The sequence below is a fragment of the Bison bison genome, unplaced genomic scaffold, assembly GCF_000754665.1.
Source record: "Bison bison bison isolate TAMUID 2011002044 unplaced genomic scaffold, Bison_UMD1.0 scf7180017864108, whole genome shotgun sequence".
Lineage (NCBI taxonomy): Eukaryota > Metazoa > Chordata > Mammalia > Artiodactyla > Bovidae > Bison > Bison bison.
In genome coordinates this window covers 11,387,528-11,408,666 of record NW_011494680.1, presented here as the reverse complement: position 1 = coordinate 11,408,666, position 21,139 = coordinate 11,387,528, and the positions used below count along the sequence as shown (strand labels likewise).

Genomic DNA, 21,139 nt, shown 5'->3' with positions numbered 1-21,139 from the left:
TTCATTAAAAAATATTCAAACAATAACAAATGATATAGTTCCCATCCAAAAGCTGGCAGGCTTGAGACCCAGAAGAGCTGATGTTTCAGTTTGAGTCTGAAGGCAGGAAGACAGGTGTTCAGGTCAAGCAGTCAGGCAGGAAGATTTCCCTTTTACACTCAGGAGTGTCAGCTTTTTTGTTCTATTCAGACATTCAACTGATTGGATGAGGCCCGCCCACAGTAAGGAGGGCAATCTGCTTTATTCATTTTTACCAATTGAGATGTTAATTTTGTCCAAAGAGCCTCATAGACACACCCAGAATATTTGTCCAAACATCTGGACATTGGTGGCCCAGCTAAACTGACACATAAAATTAACCAGCAAACCACCTCCCTGTCTTTTAAGGCTTACTTATAAAGCATCCAGGAATATTCTCCCAGCCTGATTACTAAATTGTCAGCTCACTGGGACTCTTGTTCTTTGAAAGCTGGTGGCTCAGCTGTTAAAGAATCTGCCTGCGATGTGGATGACGTGGGTTCGATGGGTTGTGCTAAGATCTCTCCCTGGGTTGGTGAGATTCCCTGGAGAAGGGAATGGCTACCCACTCCAGTATTCTGGCCTGGAGAATTCCATGGACTGTATAGTCCATGGGGTTGCAAAGAGTGGGACACGACTGAGCAACTTTCACTTTCACCATAGAAATTCTGTACGATATCTTAACATCATTGAGATACTGTCATCAGTCTTTTCTGATAATATATTGGCATTATTTTCAGAATTGATAGCTAACTCATCATTTATGGCTCAGAATATATTTATATTTGTTTTGGGAGTTACATGCATATGTTGTAAAACCAGGCTTCTTGGCTTTGAATCCCAGCCCTGCCTCTTGGTAGCTGTGTAACTTTGAGCATCTAGCTTTACTTCTCTCTGCCTTTACGGGTAATAATAATAATACCTAACTCTTCGTTGTTGTGAAGATTAAATCACTTAATACATATCAGTTAATGCATGTAAAGATACAGGTAGGTTGTGTGTGTGTGCTAAGTCACTTTAATTGCGTCCAATTCTTTGTGACCCTATGGACGGTGGCCCACCAGCTCTTCTGTCCATAGGGATTCTCCAGGCAAGAATACTCGTTACAGATACATAGGACGTACTTGAAAAAAATAGTTTTTCCTTTAGCAAAGTATCTTTTACTTAAAATGCTGTTTCAGCCTTGGCTCAATATTACTTAAGTGCTGATACTTTTTTGAGGAAAGAGTTCTTAGGAGCAGTAAGTTGAATATACTCAATTAGCACACATTTTGGATAGACTAAAACCAAAACTTCAAAGCTTTAGTTGGCTTGAAAATGACACCAGATTTAGAAAATGAGTAAGAGAAGATGAAATAGAAAGTAACACATTTATAGAATATGCATAGGCAGTGGAGTGTTTGATTCACTTCACTACTTCTGTTCAGTTTAGTTTGCTACAGTCAGAGAAACTGTCCATATTTTAAATGATTCTTTGGCATCTTAACATTAAAAACATTTATAAACAAACCAACAGTGGGAGGGGGTGGAGAAATGCTAAATGATGCTCTTTGTTAGGTTTTGAGCTGGTAGAAGTGACAGGCGGATCTCGTGAGGCTAGACTATCTTGGGTTGAAGGCATTCACCTGACTGATGGAAAACCAACTGTGGGTAAGTCAATCGGACTCAGGGCTCCTAAGCCAGATGACAGAGCAACTAAAATGTCCAGATCTTCTTTTCTGGGTGTGCTATTTCTGATTTGTCCTAACAACCACATCTTTCAATGAGTGATATCAGATCTGTTTAGATACGTCTATTCACACAACATGAAATATAAATATTTTCAAGATGATGCGTGAGGAAATCTTTTGGTTCTTTGAACTTAATGAGTGCCTCAAGTGTCCTTAGGGAGGTCTTTCTGTACAGCTCATGTTTATGTGGATCTTCAGGGCAGTGTTGCAGACTACAGTTCAGAGCCAGTTCCAGAACTGAGGCGTGTCCATTTTGTTGCTAGCAGCTCACAGGTGGTGGAATGCTGTGTCTATAATTATTCTCATGCTGTACAAGCATGTCCACAGCACTGCGCCTTCTACCTCCGTCACTAACTCTATTCTGTCTTGAAAAATAACCTTCCAGATATTCAAATTGCCATGTCTGAAATAGTCTGGCAGTGAAAGTATATTCAGACTCAGCTCTTTGAAGCTGGTTGTATTAGTCCGTTTGATTATTTCCTTGGGAAAATTCTTCCTTTAACTAAAAGGGAAATGCTTTACCCATTTATCAAGTAACTCAAGACAGCACTTTTAAGCTGAGGATTAAGTCTGAATGGAGTGATTACTGCTTTCAAAAACCCAAATAATGAAAAGTTTGTTGTTACTGTTATTGTTGCTTGAACTCTTCTACAGTTTTGTACGCGAACTGCCCCCAGGAATTTTCTCCTCCCATCTTGCTCCTAACTTGTGAATTTGTATATGGATTTCTATGCATTTGTAATACTTACATTAATTCTATGTCTTTGAAAATCTTCCGAGAGGAAAATGTGATCATTGAGTCTTATATTTGTATTGTTATCCATTGTTATTACCATTCTTAGACATGCTTGTAGTGTCACGTGCTCTTCTCAAATATTATTATCAAGTTAAAATTTTTTAATTGTAAGGCTATTGTGGTGAAGCCAATTTTAGTCTATTATGAAAACTCTGCGCTTTTTCATTTTTGAGAACCAAACTCAGAATGTGTTGAGCTGTGCCTTAGTATATTTTCCATTATTCTTTTCTTTCAGAAATCATGCCATCCATTTAATACTTCGTTACAGCTGAACTGCAATATGTATATATGTGGTATGCAGAATGAGCCATTTTGTTTTAAAACAGATTGCAGATGAAAGGAAACCATTCATTTCTTGCTTGCTTGCTGTAATTACTAGAGCACTAATTACTCCAAATCACTGACATCCAGGGTCAGGAAAGATGACAACAGAAGCATCAAAGAATAGACATGGTTCTCTTGCTGTGACAGATTTTCCATATTTCCAACCACAGTATTTTGTTTTATGGCTACTGTTTTCCAGTTTGATGGTGAAAAAAAAAAACAAAACACAAAAACCAACAACAAACATGCACACAGTCAAGATTGCTGAATGTTTACTATTATTTCATTCGCAGTTTGACGGTGAGAACATGTATATGAGCATGACAGAGCCGAGCCAGGACTATGTGCCAGCCAGCCAGGTGGGTTAATTAATCTTCTCTGCCTTGTTTCAAATTGTAATTAAACAAATTCAAAGAGTTGCATTGCAAATGAGTAGCACTATCAGTAACTGCCGCAATCAGGAATAATCATAATTTATAAACAAAGCATTTAAGCCTTGTTTCCAGTTAATGAGATCGCGCTGATAAAACCCCAGAGTTGGCATTTGTTGAAAGATAATACCTTGTTTCCTCTCCAGAACGGCAAGCAGCTGTTTTGCCAGCATGATCTTTCCTAAACAGTTGTTTTACCTTTAGGAAATAAAGTCTTTACAGGTGCAGGTTATTTGAGCTTCTGACTGTAGACGAGTTAATCATTATAAGCTACACATGTCACAGATAGCTTTAATTATCAACTATTGGGGCATTTCAATAAATGTTACATTGATCACCAGAATCCCACAGCCAGAGAGTGCTCTGTGGCTGCTTTCAAGCCAGAACACCGTGGTATTATGGAAACATTTCAAGGGCACATCTGTATCCATTTCACTGGGAATGGTTGACAAGGTGTTTAATCATGAGAAGTGACAACGAAAGTCCAATGAAAATGTAAATGGTTACATTTATAAAAGTGAATGTTTGGCTATTTATTTTTAGATACTTAAGACCAGACCTTTTGATCCAGAGCCGGTATTTGAAGCAAAATAGTAACTGCCCTCTGGGGCCACTATAACATGATATGTAAGAATACTGTAAGTAAAAATAAATGAATGAATAAATGAGAGTGAGGAAGAGTTCACAGGAGCATATTGTGGACTTGAACATATATTTTCTGGAAGAGTGAAAACCATGGTAGCCTGGAGTTTCATGTGTCAATAACTATAATGTAAACTCAAACATTGAAAACAGTTGTTTTCAGTGCCCACATATCCACCCAAATACATTTGATAACTGAGAGGGGTGGGGAAATAGAGAACAAAAATAAAACTATTTTTCTTCATGGTGGTTGTCAGTGAATTAAATCTAATATATATGTCAGGGGTGCACTTCACGGGGCTTTAAAATTTCTCTAAGAACAAAATGTCTCAGGCTTAACTCAAAACAGAGGCAGGCCTGCCTCTCCATGAACTTTGCATTTAGAAGTCATTATGATCACTGCCTTCTCTGGTAGACATTCTGGAAACTATACAGTATTGTTCAGATGAGAAGGTCATCATTGAGTTCAAATACCCAATCTACATTTCCTTCCATTCAACAGAGTCAGTCACTCTCAGAATACCTTTGGAAGGTTGGGCTTCGTGTTTAGAATCATTACTTAAACTGAATTCATTCAACTAAGTAGCCGCCAAGATCCATAGGTAGTTCTGAATAGGACTGTTTGATTAAAAAATGAAAAATGTTACTATTAATTTTCTTCTAACCATCAATCCCAAAACTGTACTGACAAGTTTAGTATTACTATTAGATGAAAGCAACCTGGTATCATCTCTTTGGTGCCTTTAGGGTTTTGAAGTGTAAGGGCTAATTGAATTTGTTTGAAACAGTAGGAACACAAACTCAATAAATGATTGCTGTTATAAAGCAGCTGCTCCCTTTCGGAGAATCATTATGTCCGTCTTAAAGACTTTTGGATAAAGGATTGGAAATTCAAAGGGTATACATCATAACAACTTGGCTCTTCAGATTTTTAAATTCAAGTACCATGAATTCTATTAATCCCTGACTAAAATCAAACAATGTTATTTTTCTTAATATTTCAGTCCAGTTACCAAGAATGTTTTAAATACCAGTGATAATTTATGGAGGAGTCAGGAGCTCCAAATACTTTATGTGCTTTGTAAAGATATGACAGGTTTGTGTGCCAGAAGCAAACTATTTTTTAATAATGCAGCACATATTAAAATGTTTTTAAAATATGCTATTGAAAAAATTCGACTAATGTAAGATAATACATACCATGGCAGGGAATAAGCTTCACAAATTATATAAGTTGAATGGCCTTTACTAAATTTTACCCTTAACATTCCTTTTGTTTACTGTAATATGGTGTGTTCAAGAATTCATTACCAGGTATTCTTTTAGGGAATTTTAATCAATTTACCCCTTTCGGCAACAATAAATAAGACTTTAGTCATCTGCAGGGGAAAAAAGATATATAGTTTTGTTCCTTTTCCTACACAATATACAATATCAAGCATCTGCATAGTTTAGTAATCCAAGCTTACTTAATATCTCTCAACAATTGTAATTCCTATTCAATTTTCAAATCAGTACATGCTTTGGGACTTACAAACTAAGTTGCTAAGTAGCAGCATATGGTACACTACTGCTCCTGTGATGTTGCTACAAGCAAATAGCACAATTCTAAAGAAATGATTTTTATAGAAAGCCAGTGCTGGAATGGCTCCAGAAATGGAAGTACACTGTAAAAATTAACGATATTCTTTTAGATAGTCCCAAAGGGCTCTCTGGCACTCATCTACTGCATGAACTCTATACCTCGTAAGTCTAGTGTATACAAACCCTTAGAATTTTTTGCATATACTTTTGTAATTGATAGACAGCTTTTATATCGAATACACCACCCTATAATAAGCCTGCTATGCTATGCTATGCTAAGTCACTTCAGTCGTGTCCGACTCTGTGTGACCCCATAGACGGTAGCCCACCAGGCTCCCCCGTCCCCGGGATTCTCCAGGCAAGAACACTGGAGTGGGCTGCCACCTCCCTCTCCAATGCATGAAAGTGAAAAGTGAAAGTGAAGTCGCTCAGTCGTGTCCGACTCTTAGCGACCCCATGGACTGTAGCCTACCAGGCTCCTCCATCCATGGGATTTTCCAGCCTGACAAGTATGCAATAAAAACCCGTGACATTTCCACTTCTGGGTTCATTCTTAAAATATTCACTGTTTTCTCCTATAATAGCCCTAAGTGTGCTGGCCATTCAGGACTTCAAACACCATTTAACTTTTTCTTATTCTGGATAGAATTTGAACCACACAATGCAAGACTTATTTGTGGGTTTCTAGACTCTGGCTAAGGAGGCCCATGCTGCTTGATACCTCATGAACTTACAGGTTCCCTTCTCTATAGTTAGGGGAGAAAATGTGAGCAGCTAATGGAAAGGAAGCCAGAAGTAAGGAGCAGCCATCGGCCATCACGAACTCCTTTCTCATTCTTAATCTGACGTGTTTGATTGACCACCATGCCGAATGGCACAGCACAGAGGTGGAAGGGGACTGGACTGCCTACCGGAGCTCTGCCCCTTCTCCAGAATCACCCAAGCCTACTTAGATGCTCATGCCAGGAAATCCTTCTTTTTCCCTGAAGTACCTTCTGTAATTCCTTATATGGAGTCAATTATACTCAAGATAAATGTTCATTTGAATTAAATACATCAAAGGAAACAGGAGTCTGGGTTTCTTGATAGGAACTTTGTATAGCACCAAGGTCATTTATCTATCCGTTTATTTATTTAGTTTCTTTTTCCTCTTTCTTTTTCTTCTATAGAAGTTTCAAGAGTATCATTTTCCACAGCTACTTATTCATTCCATGCTTTCCACCCACAATGGTGAGATTGTTTACCAGTTCCCTGGATGTAGGAACTCTTCACTTCTCACCCCTCAGTTTGGGCTCTGTGTGGAAATGATTGAGAAGTACTGTTTTTGCCTTTTTTTTTTTTAAATATATACAAGAAATAATTACCTGGCAGATTTTCCTGACAGAGGTGATGGAGAATCTTTGGTTACTTGATTAAACCATGTTTTCAATAAATCACTTCCTCCTTGACTCCAATAAACCATTTCTTTCTGCTTGTTTTCCCTCCCTATCTACTTGCTTCCATCATTTCTTTCCTCCCTCTCTTATTTTTCTTCCTTCCCCCTTTCTTCCATAATTTTTGTTGTTAATTTGAGCATTATAGTAAACCCTAAGTATTAAATGTCCTGACCTAAGATCCTGTGTTACATTATTTCCAGGTTGTAATCAGCTTTCTCTCTGCTTCTCTTTTTCTTCTCCCACTGGAATTTCTCTTACCTGTTTCCTCAGATCTCAAGATTTAAAATAACTGTGATAAAACATAGCAATGTTTTTCCTAGAATCTTACAACTAAGCATTTAATGTACATTTTATACCCTCCATCTTGAATGGAAAAGTTGAAAAGCATCTAGGGCAGCTCTCATGTGAGTTTCAGGTTTGATTTCTAACCTCCCTGGGCACCTGTCCTTAACAGCAGCTCAGACTCAACATATCCATTTGTCAAATCGAAATTCATCACCTCCAGCCCACTACCTTACCCCAAACTTCTTTTTTTCCTATGTTGCCTATAGTCGTGAGATTGAACACCACTCCCCAGTTACCCAAGACAGAAACTTGAAGAGTCTCCCTTAAAAGCTGAGCTCTGAACTGATTCCAGATAGTACTGATTCTACTTCTCTGCATCACTGTTGAATCTGTCTCCTCTTTTCCATCTACATTATTACGGCTTGAGTTCTGGACCTCACAGGTTCTCATTAACTCAGCTCATCTTACCTCACTTTCATCTATCTCTCCTCTTGCTATTGCTGAATGATCCATGTTTCTTCCTTATGCACACATGTCCATGCCTCTCTGGTTGGAGTTATTGAGACACACACCTGCCCTGCTGTGGTGTATTGCATGACTGCAGTGGGACTCGCCCTTCTTTCTCTCTGGATCTCCTGTGCTTCAGCAATGCTTGGCACATTGGAAATGTGCAGCTTTATTTTGTGTACATGTTTTACTCACATTAATTCTTTGAGTCTTCTACTCACAGTAGTTTTCAGCCCTGCTGTGCAGACATTTAGCAAATCTGGTCCTGCCCGTTCCATTCGAGCAGCACCCCTCCACCTGGGTGTCAGTGTCTCACATGTTAACAAAAGGCACAACACTCTTAGCACCTCAGAGAATTATTTCAAGTCCAGGACTCCAAGAATTAATGTGATAATAAACTATATAGTAACAGGCAGTTATTCTTACAGTAATATCGTATTGCTATTTGTCATACACAGTACAATGGCAGCAGAACCAATGGGACTTCCCAAGTTCTTTTTTGTGCAATGTTCTCTTATATATACTGTCAGAATTGTAATATTTAATGTTTGCAAACTTATTAATAACTCTATCTGTATTTTAGTTACAGATGAGAAAATTCTCAAGGTTAGATACAGTATAAATGAGGTATGACAACAGGGCCTGGAAAGTATAATATTTTTAAGAGCACTTTTGAAAAAAAAAATCCCTTGACTTAGGTCATAAAATTTCCATGATTGTGACATAAATTTGAACTATAAATTAGGCCAATTACTTTTAGATTGGTTCCTTTTGGCAGAAATTTCAGGAGTAAGGTCAGCTTGACTTTTTGACCATTCACCCAATAAAATAGCAAAGCTGCCAGGCTTTGAGTAATCTAGTTAGTCCAACAAAGTCTGGCATCCTAACAAGCCCAAACTAGTTACTCAAACCAGTCTTCAGTGTAACGTTCAAATGATTACTCTGTGCAGTCCCAGAGGTATTCATTACAGACAAAATTGCTCTTGTTGCCTTGCATACAAGCTGAGTTTTCAATGGGAAATGAAAGGATGCCTGGAAAAATAGGCCACCTAATTAAGTTAAACTACTCTAGCGTTTGGCTTGACATCTTCATTACTCAAAATTAAAAAGATGCTTCACTTGAGCACACAAGTTACTATTGTTTATGTTGTTTTCTTCCTAAATTGGCTTCTTACATGGAAGTCTGTTTTTCAGAATTATATCTTGAAATAGCTCACATATTTCTTACAGTTTATAAAAATGTCTTAATAACTGTATGGATACTGAATACCAGCACCATACAAATATTAATATATATCTTAGAGCTCCTGATACTCAAGCACACATTCGTTTTTCTGCATATTTTCTTTATCATTTACACTTTGACAGGGTTGAAATTTAGATGATTTTTTTAACCACCCAATCTTTATTATTATTGTTGTTGTTTTTGTTATTATTAATTGGGTCTTGACTCTGTAATCTATAAATGATCAGTTATATGAGAAATGGAATTTCTCAAAAAAAATTCAAATAGAGCATAAAGTTTAAGCTGAAATTCATTTGTCCAGTAAAAGTGTTTAATATTAACTCCTCTAAGAGAGCTATTTTGGGAACATTTTAAAACACAAACACATGTAGAGCACACCATCCACTGATTGCCAGTTCCTACTCATTGACACTAATGAGGCTGCTGACAGGTTAAATGTTGTGTATCATATACATTTCCAAGCTGTGGGATTTGCAAATATAAGACTCATTTTTTATTTCAGAAAACGAATGTTGCTGAGTATGTTTAAGAATTTTATTATAGTTATCTGATAGTATATATTTTTAAGCATTAGACAAAAGCATTTCAATGATAGAAATTATGAAACTATCTGAATGGAATAGCATGTATGGCAAAAACAGATTCTGAAAAAGCATCTAGCTCCATGTGGAGGATGGTTTGCTCTGTGGACAACTGTCAAGTGACACCAAGACATTTTGGCACTGGCCAAGGGGCCATGACTCTAGCACACAGCGTGACCAATTTAGTTGATTTTGATACATTGTGAAAACAGCCATTTGACTTGTTCATGATGGTATTTTTTGCAGATGTTTTGCTTTAGCATATGAGCAGTGATGAAAAACTAAATGATCCTTCCTGTTAAATTTTGGAATATATATATGTGTTAGATTTTTTTTTTCTATCACTTATAATAAACTCTTTGCAACCCTATGGACTATGCAGTCCATGGAATTCTCCAGGCCAGAATACTGGAGTGGGTAGCCTATCCCTTCCCCAAGGGATCTTCCCAACCCAGGGATCGAACCCAGGTCTCCCGCATTGCAGGCAGATTCTTTTCCAGCTGAGCTACCAATGAAGCAAACCTGTCACTAAATAATGTCTAAATAATAGGTATGGCATTCAAGTTAAGAACAGCAGTATGTTGAATGATATCATCTGTCTCTGCCAACTCCACTTCCAAGACACTTAAAAGATTGTTCCAAACAAACACTAAAATTTCATTATGCCAATATGTCAAGTAGAAGTGATATCACCCATTTTTAGTATAAGAACACTGAGGCTTAGAAAAGCTGTCTTTCCACCTATCCCTCTCTCTTCTGAGACCACCCTCTTCATATCTTCACCTGCCACCTGAACACCTTTAAAAAAATGTCGTTTCCCTTCACAATTTCAGTTCCTTGGTTTTAGATCATACTTAGGCTGGACTTCCCAGAAACACAAAGAGGGTTTCAGTTTAATCTTTATATTCATATTTTCTTTCTTTCTCCTGTGTTTATTCTGATCTATGTTATTTTGCAGTTTGGACCTAAAAATTTCTAACTACAATCCTCATGGTTTGAGATTAATTGGTGGCTGTTGTGGAAGATGCTCTGCATACATTCCTTCCTTTTTGTACATTATGATCATTGATCCTGTTGCAAGCGAAATCAGACAAATAAATTCTTAGTTTTGGCATCAGATTTTTCAACTAGAACAGCCTGGTCTGAAACTCACCTGGGTTCTGAGGGTCATGATTTGAGACCAATAGAGAAGCCTTCCTTAGATGTGTCTGGGCCCCCTAGCATTTCAGGAGAAGGCCCACCTTCAAGAAGAGCTAAGCCTATTGTGAGTAGTCATTTTCTGAACTCACAAACCAGAGTGGCCTTGGAGGAGTGGGAACTGGGGCAGGCCACAAGATTGCAGGGCTGGAGCAGGGCCCACAGCCCTGGACAGCAGTTGCCTTCGGAGAAGCCCAAACTTACCTGTACCATGAGCACTGAGCTGTTTACTTCTTATACTCCAACTGCAGTTAAATGTCTTGCTTGACAAGATAATGGTAAGTTTTAGCAGGAAACTTCTGCTTGACTGGAAGTTTAGGTTAGCATTCCCCTTACCCCCAAGATAACGAGTGAAGTCAGTCCATAACAGTAATAACTGTCAGTTGACAGCTACCTGTATCTGTAAGGAAATAAGCTAAGGCCTTGCATGTGTTATTTCATTGAATCATTGCAACAGTCCCCGGAGGATGAAAGTGGTAGAGGGAGTGACCAAACATCAAAAAGACAGTACATGATCCAGTTCCAATTTTGGCCCGGAAAGGCCTAACGCCCAAGTCAGACTGCATCCTTGGGCCACAGGCCACACTGTATTTTAGAACTTTAAGGTCAAAATGTTTATGTGCTAATCTCAGTACTTGTTAGTATTTGCATAACTACATGTGTTACCTTGTGTGGGGATACTCTGAAAAATAGCAGGTCGAACCAAATGAAATTGCAGATATTTGACCATCTTTTCCCTACCAAAGCAGCAATTTCATATTTTGTTCAAACACACATTAAAAACCATGCAGAGGTGTTTATTTGCAGTGCCTGGCTTCTTTTATCCAAAACAGTGATTCCTTTTTTCCCCTCTTTTCCATACGTTGGCAATCATAGTTGTCCTCATTTCCTGTGTATTTTCTGCTTTTCTTGTCTGGGTTGAGGACTCTTCTTGGAGCTTTTCCTTTTCTCGACCAAAACGTAAACAATGTCTAGAAGGTCTCGCCATCAAAGATGTCGTCCCCCTTCTCCAGCTTTCCCAGGGATCCAGCTTCTGCGTAACTGAAGGAGGAAGAACTCTAGCTTCTTTAAACTCAGAAAATTATCTCCAGTTGTTCATCTTTTTTCCCCCTTGCCCCTATCTTCAACTCCATTTCAGCAGAAGCTTTCTTGGAAGTAAAGACCGTGGGAAGTGAGATGATCCTCAGATACCTAGGGATCCACTTGTAACTGCTTCCTGGGGAAGGATCCAAAGAGTAGAAATTGCATATCAGAGAATGATGATCTTTCCTTTTTCTGTCCCGCTTAATTGAAGGAAGACCCAAACCAAGAGCAGAGGCCATCTATTTATCCTCTGCTAATTTGGCTTTTGAAGACAGTCAGTTTACATAGCCAACATTTACTGATTTCTGTACAACAGGAAAAATGAAAAGAATGACCATAAACACATGTAGTTTATATTTTAAATTTTACATAAAAATATGTACATATAAAAATAGGCCAATCCTGAATGCTCAAATCCATGTTGGCTGCCTGTGTATGTTTTAGCAAGAAGAATCTGACCATAAGCAAAATTCAGTTTAGCAGAGGTTTCTTAAAAAAGAAAATTTTATTGAAGCTCAGAGGCCATTCATGCTTTAAATAGTATATTAAACCCCATGTATTTTATTCAATTATTGAATGTAAAAAAATTCTATGTAATGATGCTATGAGTTTTCCCTGTGCTCAACTGGCTCTCTAAATACAAGCAAATCATTTTAACCTCTTTACTCCTCATTTTTTTCATCTACGGAGTGAAGGTATAGTCTCTGAGGTCTTCTCTCAAGCAGGCATTCTTTAATTTCATTTTAGCATAAGCATAGGATTCTAGAACATTATCCTAAGGAAAAAAATACCTAAGGTTATTCACTGCAATGTGATTCATAAAGGAGAAAAACTAAAAATACCCTAAATACACTAAATGTTTGGTATAAGTTACTGGAAACTGGAGTAAGTTACAGAAGATGAACACAATGACATAATATGCAGTTGTTAACAATAATGTAGATGCTATTTATAGGCATGAAAAATATTCACAATCCATTTTAAGTGATTCTATGATGGTATAATAATGCAGCTGACATTTATTGATAGCTCTTATGAGATAGTATATTACTCAGATTATTTTTCATTCAGTTCAGTTCAATTCAGTTGCTCAGTCGTGTCCAACTCTTTGTGACCCCATGGACTGCAACATGCCAGGCCTCCCTGTCCATCACCAACTCCCAGAGTTTACTCAAACCCATGTCCATTGAGTCAGCGATGCCATCCAACCATCTCATCTTCTGTCATCCCTTTCTCCTCCCATCTTCATTCTTTCCCAGCATCAGGGTCTTTTCAGATGAGTCAGTTCTTTTCATCAGGTGATCAAAGTATTGGAATTTCAGCTTCAGCATCAGTCCTTCCAATGAATATTTAGTACTGATTTCCTTTAGGATGGACTGGTTGGATCTCCTTGCAGTCCAAGGGACTCTCAAGAGTCTTCTCCAACACCACAATTCAAAAACATCAATTCTTTGGCACTCAGCTTTCTTTATAGTCCAACTCTCACATCCACGCATGACTACTGGAAAAACTAAAGCTTACATTATCTCATTTATCTCAGTTAACCCTGAGGCACCCTGAATGAATTGAATATTATTATCATCCCTACTTTATAGATTTGAAAACTAAGGTTTAGGAGAATTAAGTACCTATATCTGCTAAGAGAGGACATGAGTACTGGATATAGCATTTCTAGCTCCAAAATCAGAGTATTATGATCTGACTTTGGTTATTAAAAATAAAACAAAATTCCAGAACAAAATAGCAAATGTGGACTAAAAAGAATCTTGAAAGAATGTGAGTTTTTCATGTATAAATTTTCTTTTCTTTATTCTCTCTCTCTTTTAACATGGATTATTTCTAAAATAAACCAAAAAAAAAGTGTAGAACTGAATCTCAGAATATATGAACTCAATGTGAGACTTGAAGACATCTGGAAAACTATAAAGAAGGATAGGCAGTTTTTGTACATGAAATTTATACTAAGCAATGAAACTTTAAATGTTTTAATTATACCCTTTAAACACTGAATGTAGAATGATGACCTGTTCGCAGAACATCCTTGGGGCCCTACTAGGGTTTCAGAAGTAGCTCTCCCACATCAGTCTGCTCTCCCTAATCAGCACCCCTGTGTGGTTGGGAATATAGGGGAACGGGTGGCACATTGTTTCACAGAAGCTTTATTTTTCAATCAAGGAGAAGGTCCTTATGACAACAGCACACAACACCTGATTTTAAAATGTCCCCTAAAACTACAGCTCAGAGACTCATGTAGGCCCCAACCCAATTCTGAGAGGAAATAAATCTCTTCCCACTCCAGCATCCTTAATGAATTATGGCAAGAGAAACACCTGTATGTAAGTGCTAAGGACTTTTCTGCACTTTTCTTGAAATCCTGTAGAATGGCCCTAGAGCAGCAGTCATGACACCCAGAAGAGTGTTGGGTTTCCCTACCCCTCCCACCCCTGCTTTGAGAGTGCTTAGCCCACTGTCCTGATCCCACTAGATCCTTAAAGCTTCAGCCTGTGAACCCCACCTCAAGGGTCAGAGTTCTCCCAAACCTGGCCCCAGTGTCAGAAATCATCTGGGGCGGCCTCACATTAACCCTGTTTTCTGATTTCATTCAGGCTTTGCCCCCCACCCGTTTTTAATAATCTGATAAAAATGAGTCCCAGTAGAGGCTCGCACTGGGCTCAGTACCCCCAAGTTTGTTTGCTTAATGGGCTCAATCTTGCCCTTGAAGGTTTCTTAGAGATTGAAGACCTGACCTCCCTGATGAACCTTCTTGCTGCATTGCCTGGATTTGCTTGTCAGTTTCGTGGTCTTCCCTTCATCACTTACTGCATCTGAGCAGAAGTGTCTGATCTTCAGGTCCTGTTATCAGGGTAAATTTGCTTGTAAGAACCTTCCTGCGCCCGTCATCCCAGCTTCAAATAATTCTTATTTCATTTACACCCAGATACCACTTAGCTTGACAATTGACATGCTGTTTTATTGGAAGACGAAGTTTTTCTCTCTTGTCTAATTTACTTCCTCTATAACAAACTCTTGCAGTTCTTTGTATCTCAAATCCCACTTTGCAGAATGCCTTACACATAGTAGGTACACAACAAACGCTTCTAGGACAGATGAAGCACTGATTGCCTTTTATTTAAAGAGGTTACAAAAACTAATGAGCACAAATAAAATAAATGTAGTACGTTCTACCCAGAATTGCATTTTGATAACTGTTGCTTGAAAAATTAGTGCATTGTGTGTTTTTAAATGAAGATGATTTATTGCTATTGTCTAACATGTGAAGAAAGACAAAAAAATTGTTTGCAGGATCATTGGCTTGAGCACATCAATGGCACTGTTGGACAATTCTTGCTGAGTGTTCAGATGATTTATGTAACAGACTGAGGCTTTCCACAGTAATACATTATAGTTTCAAGCTATCAACCCTTGTTCATGCAGAGACAAAAGAATCTGAAAAATACCTACTTCTGAAGGTCTTCTCAAAAGAAATTGGAGATAATGTTGATGCTATTTAAACTCTTTTGAGAGAAAGCACCGTTACATGCAATATCTTAACTTCTGAAAACATACAAAGGAAGTTTATTATTTCCTAATGAACTCAATTTACTTTGCTTTTCATTCAGTTATTTAAATTATGCAACAAGAATTTTTAATAATACAAGGTGAAACATTTTTAAACACAGGCATTTTTCTATCCTGAACTTTCAGGAATTATGTTATAGATTAAAAATTAAGGCATTTCATATACATTTGATGGCAGTGCTATTTATTTATCTTTCAAATAAAGATCTATATGGGAAACATATTTTACAGTATTCTAACTACTGCCATATTTTTAGTGTGTGCATGATCACATGAAGCCATCACATAATTTAAAGATACGTACAAGATGATATCTTTTGAATTCTTCTGAGTTATGGGACTTGTCAACCAAAGATTGAACACTCTGTATAATGAATACAGTGTGTGGACAGAGACCCACAAATACAAGGCCCTCTGGTAGAGAAACTAGGTTTTTAGAAGAAAAGACAAAGCCCAGAAGAGATTTCCCATTATTTGTTCCTGGTCAGCATTTATTAACCCTCTTATCTAAACAGTCCAAAAAAACATAAATTCTCTGTAGTCAAAAGAAAAATCAGCTTAATTTATCTATCCAGATGTAATAATTCAGAATAAGAACAAAAATTAAGGACAGACTGTAGTGAAAGGAAGTGTGGATTGTAGAATGAGAAAACAATGTAAACAGGATACCCAGGCTATGGAATATGTAAAGCAAAACGATGAAAAAGAAATGTCATTTAACAGGCAGGGGAATGAGATCTTCCAGAAATCAGGCGAGAGATTTTCCTTCTTTTTTCACTGGATTGGAGATGCCAGGGGTGGTTGGACATGGGGAAAGACAGTGGCTTTAGTCAGGTGGCTAGAAAGTTTCCCCAAAGATCAAATCAAAACATATGAGAAGGCTCTTCTGTTACTTTCCTAGCCAAACTCTTGATTCTTGTCTCAAAAACAAACCATCTGATTAGCAATTTGACCACAGTCTCCAAGGGAATATGGTCTTCCTTTGGACACAAGACAGTATGTTAGAAAATACAGCTTTTGCTGCAAACTTAGATACTGAAATTCTGCTTCACAGATTCATCCGTGGGTTAGTAGGTTGGAGCTGTCAGTACTGATGGGTGCTGGCCTGCAGCAAAGTTCTCTGAAGAATCAGTTGTGGCCCTCTGTACTTGAGGTCCTTGTTGTCTGAGCTCTTCAGCATTCTTCACCTATTCACCATTTCCCACTGTCTTGTTATTCTTTAATTTCAAAATTGCAGTTTAATTCCTATTAAAATAAAGACAAAATATATTTATAGGGAGCAATTAAATGAACACATTACGTACAAATGGGGCAACACTTTGCTTCAATGTAAAGTCTGATCAATGATAAATATACTGAAATTCCTTTATTATGATGTCTAATCCTCTCCTGTTTGATCTGTACTTGTTTGTTTTCTCAGATATGACCCAATTCATGGTGTACGTAAACCCATTTTACAATAAGCACAGCTATGCCAAAGCTGCCATTTATTAAGAACTTTCTATGTGGCAGACATATATTATTAGGCATTTACCCATCTTATGTTTCTGTTTTCATGCTCCTAAGAACCCATAAAGCAGGTTTTGAAACAGAGGCTCACCAGCAGTAAGAAAGCTGCCCCAGAACCCACACTAATAAATGCTTCTGAGAGCCTGGAGCAGCACCATCTGCTGGACTCCAGAGGCTCCAGTCTTTCCAGCATACCACATGGCCTTCTTATCAGTCTCTGAGGAGGCATTATAAGTACTCTCAACCAGTCCAAAATCTGTCTCCTCTTCAGAGAAAGATATAGCACTTTATAAGCTAAATATGCAAATACCAATGGTAAGGTTTTAAGAAATTGACTTGAATAGATACTGGATCTGTTATTTAGGACCATAGAAATAGTCTCTCAAGGATGATAATATTTTGGAATTGCTACTTTAATGCTCCCAGCAATTCCCTCGTGGCCTTGGAGAAGTTCACGTACATTCCAGTGGTAGTCAAGTCTTGTACTAGCACTGCCCACTCTTCCCACGTTCCGTGACCTTGACTTCTGCCCCCTAGATACATGGGGACTCACGGAGCCCACCCCCCACCCCAACTCTAGGACAGAGCCATGTCCTAGAACCAGCAGTAGAATGAATCACCCCTTTGTCTGGGACCAGTGAGAAGTCCTGGGGTCAGGAGAGTTTGGTTAAGTAGCAGTGATCGAATTTTGAGTTATTTGAAATAATTTGGATCATGCTAACTGGCTATGGTTTAGAGCAAATCACTTGGCATGAGTCTTTGATTCCAGTTCACCATTCATTAACTTGGTGAAGATCCAAGGTAAAATTAAACATATTGGCTTGAATTTCATACCTTTATTTAACTCAGTACTTTCTCTTCATTTGTGGAGATGGTCTCCACTGATTTCTGTCGTTTCTTGGGGAGGAGGCAGCTGCATGGCTCTGATCTCTACACAGGGAGGAGTGAACGGCACTATCAAGGCTGATCAGGAAGATGATGCCACATTGAGGGTCCATACCTGCTCTTCTCCAGCACTGTACCCTGGAACTCAGCCCTCTAGATTCTTAGAGACCATGGATTGATCCTTGGTGGCCTCTAACTCAGGCTGAAAAAAAATACATAGCCCTAGGTCTCATGGGGATATGCAGGGTCTTAGGATCAAGTGATTTTTGGTGTCAAGAAAATTGGAGGATGAAAGTTTTTTAATACCTGGCCTCACTGAGACTTGAAGGAAGAAAATAAGCCTGAGTCAGAAAAGCATCCTGAATTGGTAGGAAGTGCAAGGAATGACGTTCACTGAAGCTTCTCTGACTACTCAGCCCCTGGTATCATCATTGGTGTCCAGTTTCTATGCTCAGAGCACGCTCTCATGCCCTCTATGGCCAACCCCTTGGGATCCTGATGTGGAACTGAGGCTTCCACCTGGTCCTTAGCTGCACTGGGGTTAGGTCCAACAACTCCTGAGAGCCAGAAGCCCCAAACCGCCCTTAGGAATCCTCTGGGGCTTCTGTGTTACCATGGGGTGGTAAGTGCAAGCCACTTCAGAGGGACAGATGAATAAATAGCCAAAGAGGCACACCAAACCACCCCACCCCAGCATTCTCAGGCTGCTTAAGCCTTTACATCTTTCACAGGATATAGTACTTTCACTTCCCAACATGCTGAGCAGTCAGCATTCCATACCATGTGGTCATCTAGCCAGTGCATTCTTGGGAATACAGTGTATTTATTCATGCCCATGCCATAGCATGGGTATATTCATAAACTTCATGCCTTTGAAAAAGTCATCTTCTCCTTCACTTACTCTTGAATGCATTCGTTTAGTGATTCATTTGTTAATTCATTCAACAAGCATTGAATGCTGACTGTAACCAGGCAGCTTTGTGGAGAATGAGGGAAAATACTGAGTCATAAGCAATTGTTACATAACCCCCCAAACTGCAAATTGCCTCTAACATATAACTTACTATGGTTAAGTCAGACTTACTAGATTTCAAGAAATCAAAATAAAGTCGTGTCATGGAAGTCAGTGTTGAAGAATTACCTAACTCTTTTCCAGATTTAAAAAGTAATTAGTAATTAGTCTGGCAGTGAAGTTTTTCTAAGTTCTGTGACATTTTGACATTTATGCAGTTACCATGATACTTTTATATGGCATCAATTTACACTGTAATAGGCTCCTGGCAAATAACCATCTCATGACTTCTAATGTAAAGAACAGAAACTACTAAGTAACCTTTTGTTGTTAAAATTCTTGATCCACATACTACCCATTACCGGTTAAGTTGTGGGATCTGTGGTTTTGGTACATAAGTGCATGGATTAAATAACCTTAATGTGTAATTATGTGAAAGTAAACCATGTAGTTTAGTTAAATTGCAGTACAATTGTTATCACTGGATGTAAAGTGATACCAATTAAATTCCTTTAAAACACCACAAATTAAGATTTAACGACTGGAGACATTCTAGAATGTAAGTTATAGTACACCATGGGTAGAATATCCCTGGGTATTTTCAGTTGTTTAATGGCATTTATGAAGTTAAAAACATCTTTTTCCTTTATGACTGGAATTAATTGTACCTTATTCAGGCAAGTTTCAAACAGACATCAGATAACTTCTTAAAAGACATGTATCAACAAGTTCAGCCTTTGAAATATTGACAAAAAGACAAATTATGAATACTTGTGCTCTTATAGAGTAAATATTAGATTTTAATGGGATGGGCATTGGGGTAGAATTTGGGACCAGGCTGACGCTAATATAAACTCTTAAATTGTAAAATTTTATCAATCAAAAACAATTGAGTATTAGCAACTTTGTATCATTTAACTTAACAAAATAATGGAAATGAAAAATTACACAAGTATTAGAATTAAAAATACCTTCCTTCTTCTTACATTCATCCCTCAAATGTTCTGATTGCTTGCCAGCTAAATGAAAGTTATTTAACTTTAGCCTCTCAATTTTTTCTTTAGGAAAACGGTAAGAATAGCCACACAAAGGATTATTGTAAGGATTAAATGAAGACAGCATAGTCAAAGGACTCAGTACAGTGCTTTACACAAAGTCAGCATTGATAAATGTGCTTCCTCTCCCCTCCCCCATTTTGCATCTTTTATGTTTACTTATATGAATACTTGTACCTGGAGCTGATGGTTTAGATCTACAGATTCAAGGTCTAAAATATTTTAGGCAAGTGAGAATTTTAATCAAACTTGCAGTTTTCACACAAAGCACTAATATATTTTTCAGTCAGGAGACAGATATTGTAAACAGGAAAATTTGGAAACTTATGATTGAACTTTTAGAGCTGGAGATTTTTTCTTTTAGCAGAACTTTAGATACTTAAGAAAAGTTACCTGCAGAGATGAATCAAATCTTTCCCTCATACACCCCAGTCTGTAACCCACACATGCCTCTACGTGACCAGGTCTCCATGCCAGATGTTCCAAGTAGCTCTTCATTTAATCATGTCTTCTGACAAAACCTAAACAAATATATCAAAACTTGTACAACATTTAGCAAGTGCAACTTGAAGATTTTCTTTCTGTTAGACAAATAGACGCCATCTGGAAAAAATAACCCCAGGCACTTGGAAGCAGGAGTATGCAGCTTATTGGCTGAACACCCCATGAATACCTTAGACTACTTTCTTTGGCTCCTACCCTCTGCCTGCTCATTTCAAATCTTGCACACTCCAGCAGGCGTGCTTCTGTCAGACAAGCGAGCCCTTGTTACCCATGCGCCCAGACACTAGGAAGACTCGCTTACTTTGAAAGATAGGCTTGCAGGAGTTATCTGGACCCCCTTTGTTTCCTTCACATTATGGCACCTGCTCTCTAAAGACTGCTGACTCTCACTGTGTTCTGATATGAATTGGTAACAGCATTTTACTAATCAGTTCCGTGTTTACCACATTCTATTTTTAAGCAGTAGTGTCCTGGTATGCTTTTTCCTTTCCTCTTTGCTTCCTCCTTTCCTCTTTTATCTAAAAGCTACTTTCTAAAAGGAAAAAGCCACTCATATGTTGTTACTTATTTTACTAATTGACTTTTATTCCTCAATTAGTATTATAGTGATATTCATGTTATTTTGCCTTTCATAATTAGCCAAACTGCATTTCAATGATTTTGAGTTTGTCATCTTCTAGAGGAAAATCAAATAAATGTAAATAGTCAGAAATCAAGAAAACCATCTTAATTTTT

The 21,139-nt window shown here is 38.0% G+C and overlaps 1 protein-coding gene across 8 annotated transcripts in view; it reads left to right on the top strand.

The window, feature by feature from the left end:
- The window catches only part of TOX (thymocyte selection-associated high mobility group box), a 311,684-nt gene that overhangs the window by 141,895 nt on the left and 148,650 nt on the right, over nt 1-21,139 (top strand). For 7 of the 8 annotated variants that reach the window (XM_010838988.1, XM_010838987.1, XM_010838993.1 and 4 more), the window contains exon 2: nt 3,162-3,227. In XM_010838988.1, the coding sequence (XP_010837290.1) occupies nt 3,162-3,227 (66 nt within the window). Of the gene's footprint in view, nt 1-1,133; nt 1,669-3,161; nt 3,228-21,139 lie in introns of those variants that run through there. The other variant, XM_010838991.1, reaches the window with a different exon arrangement.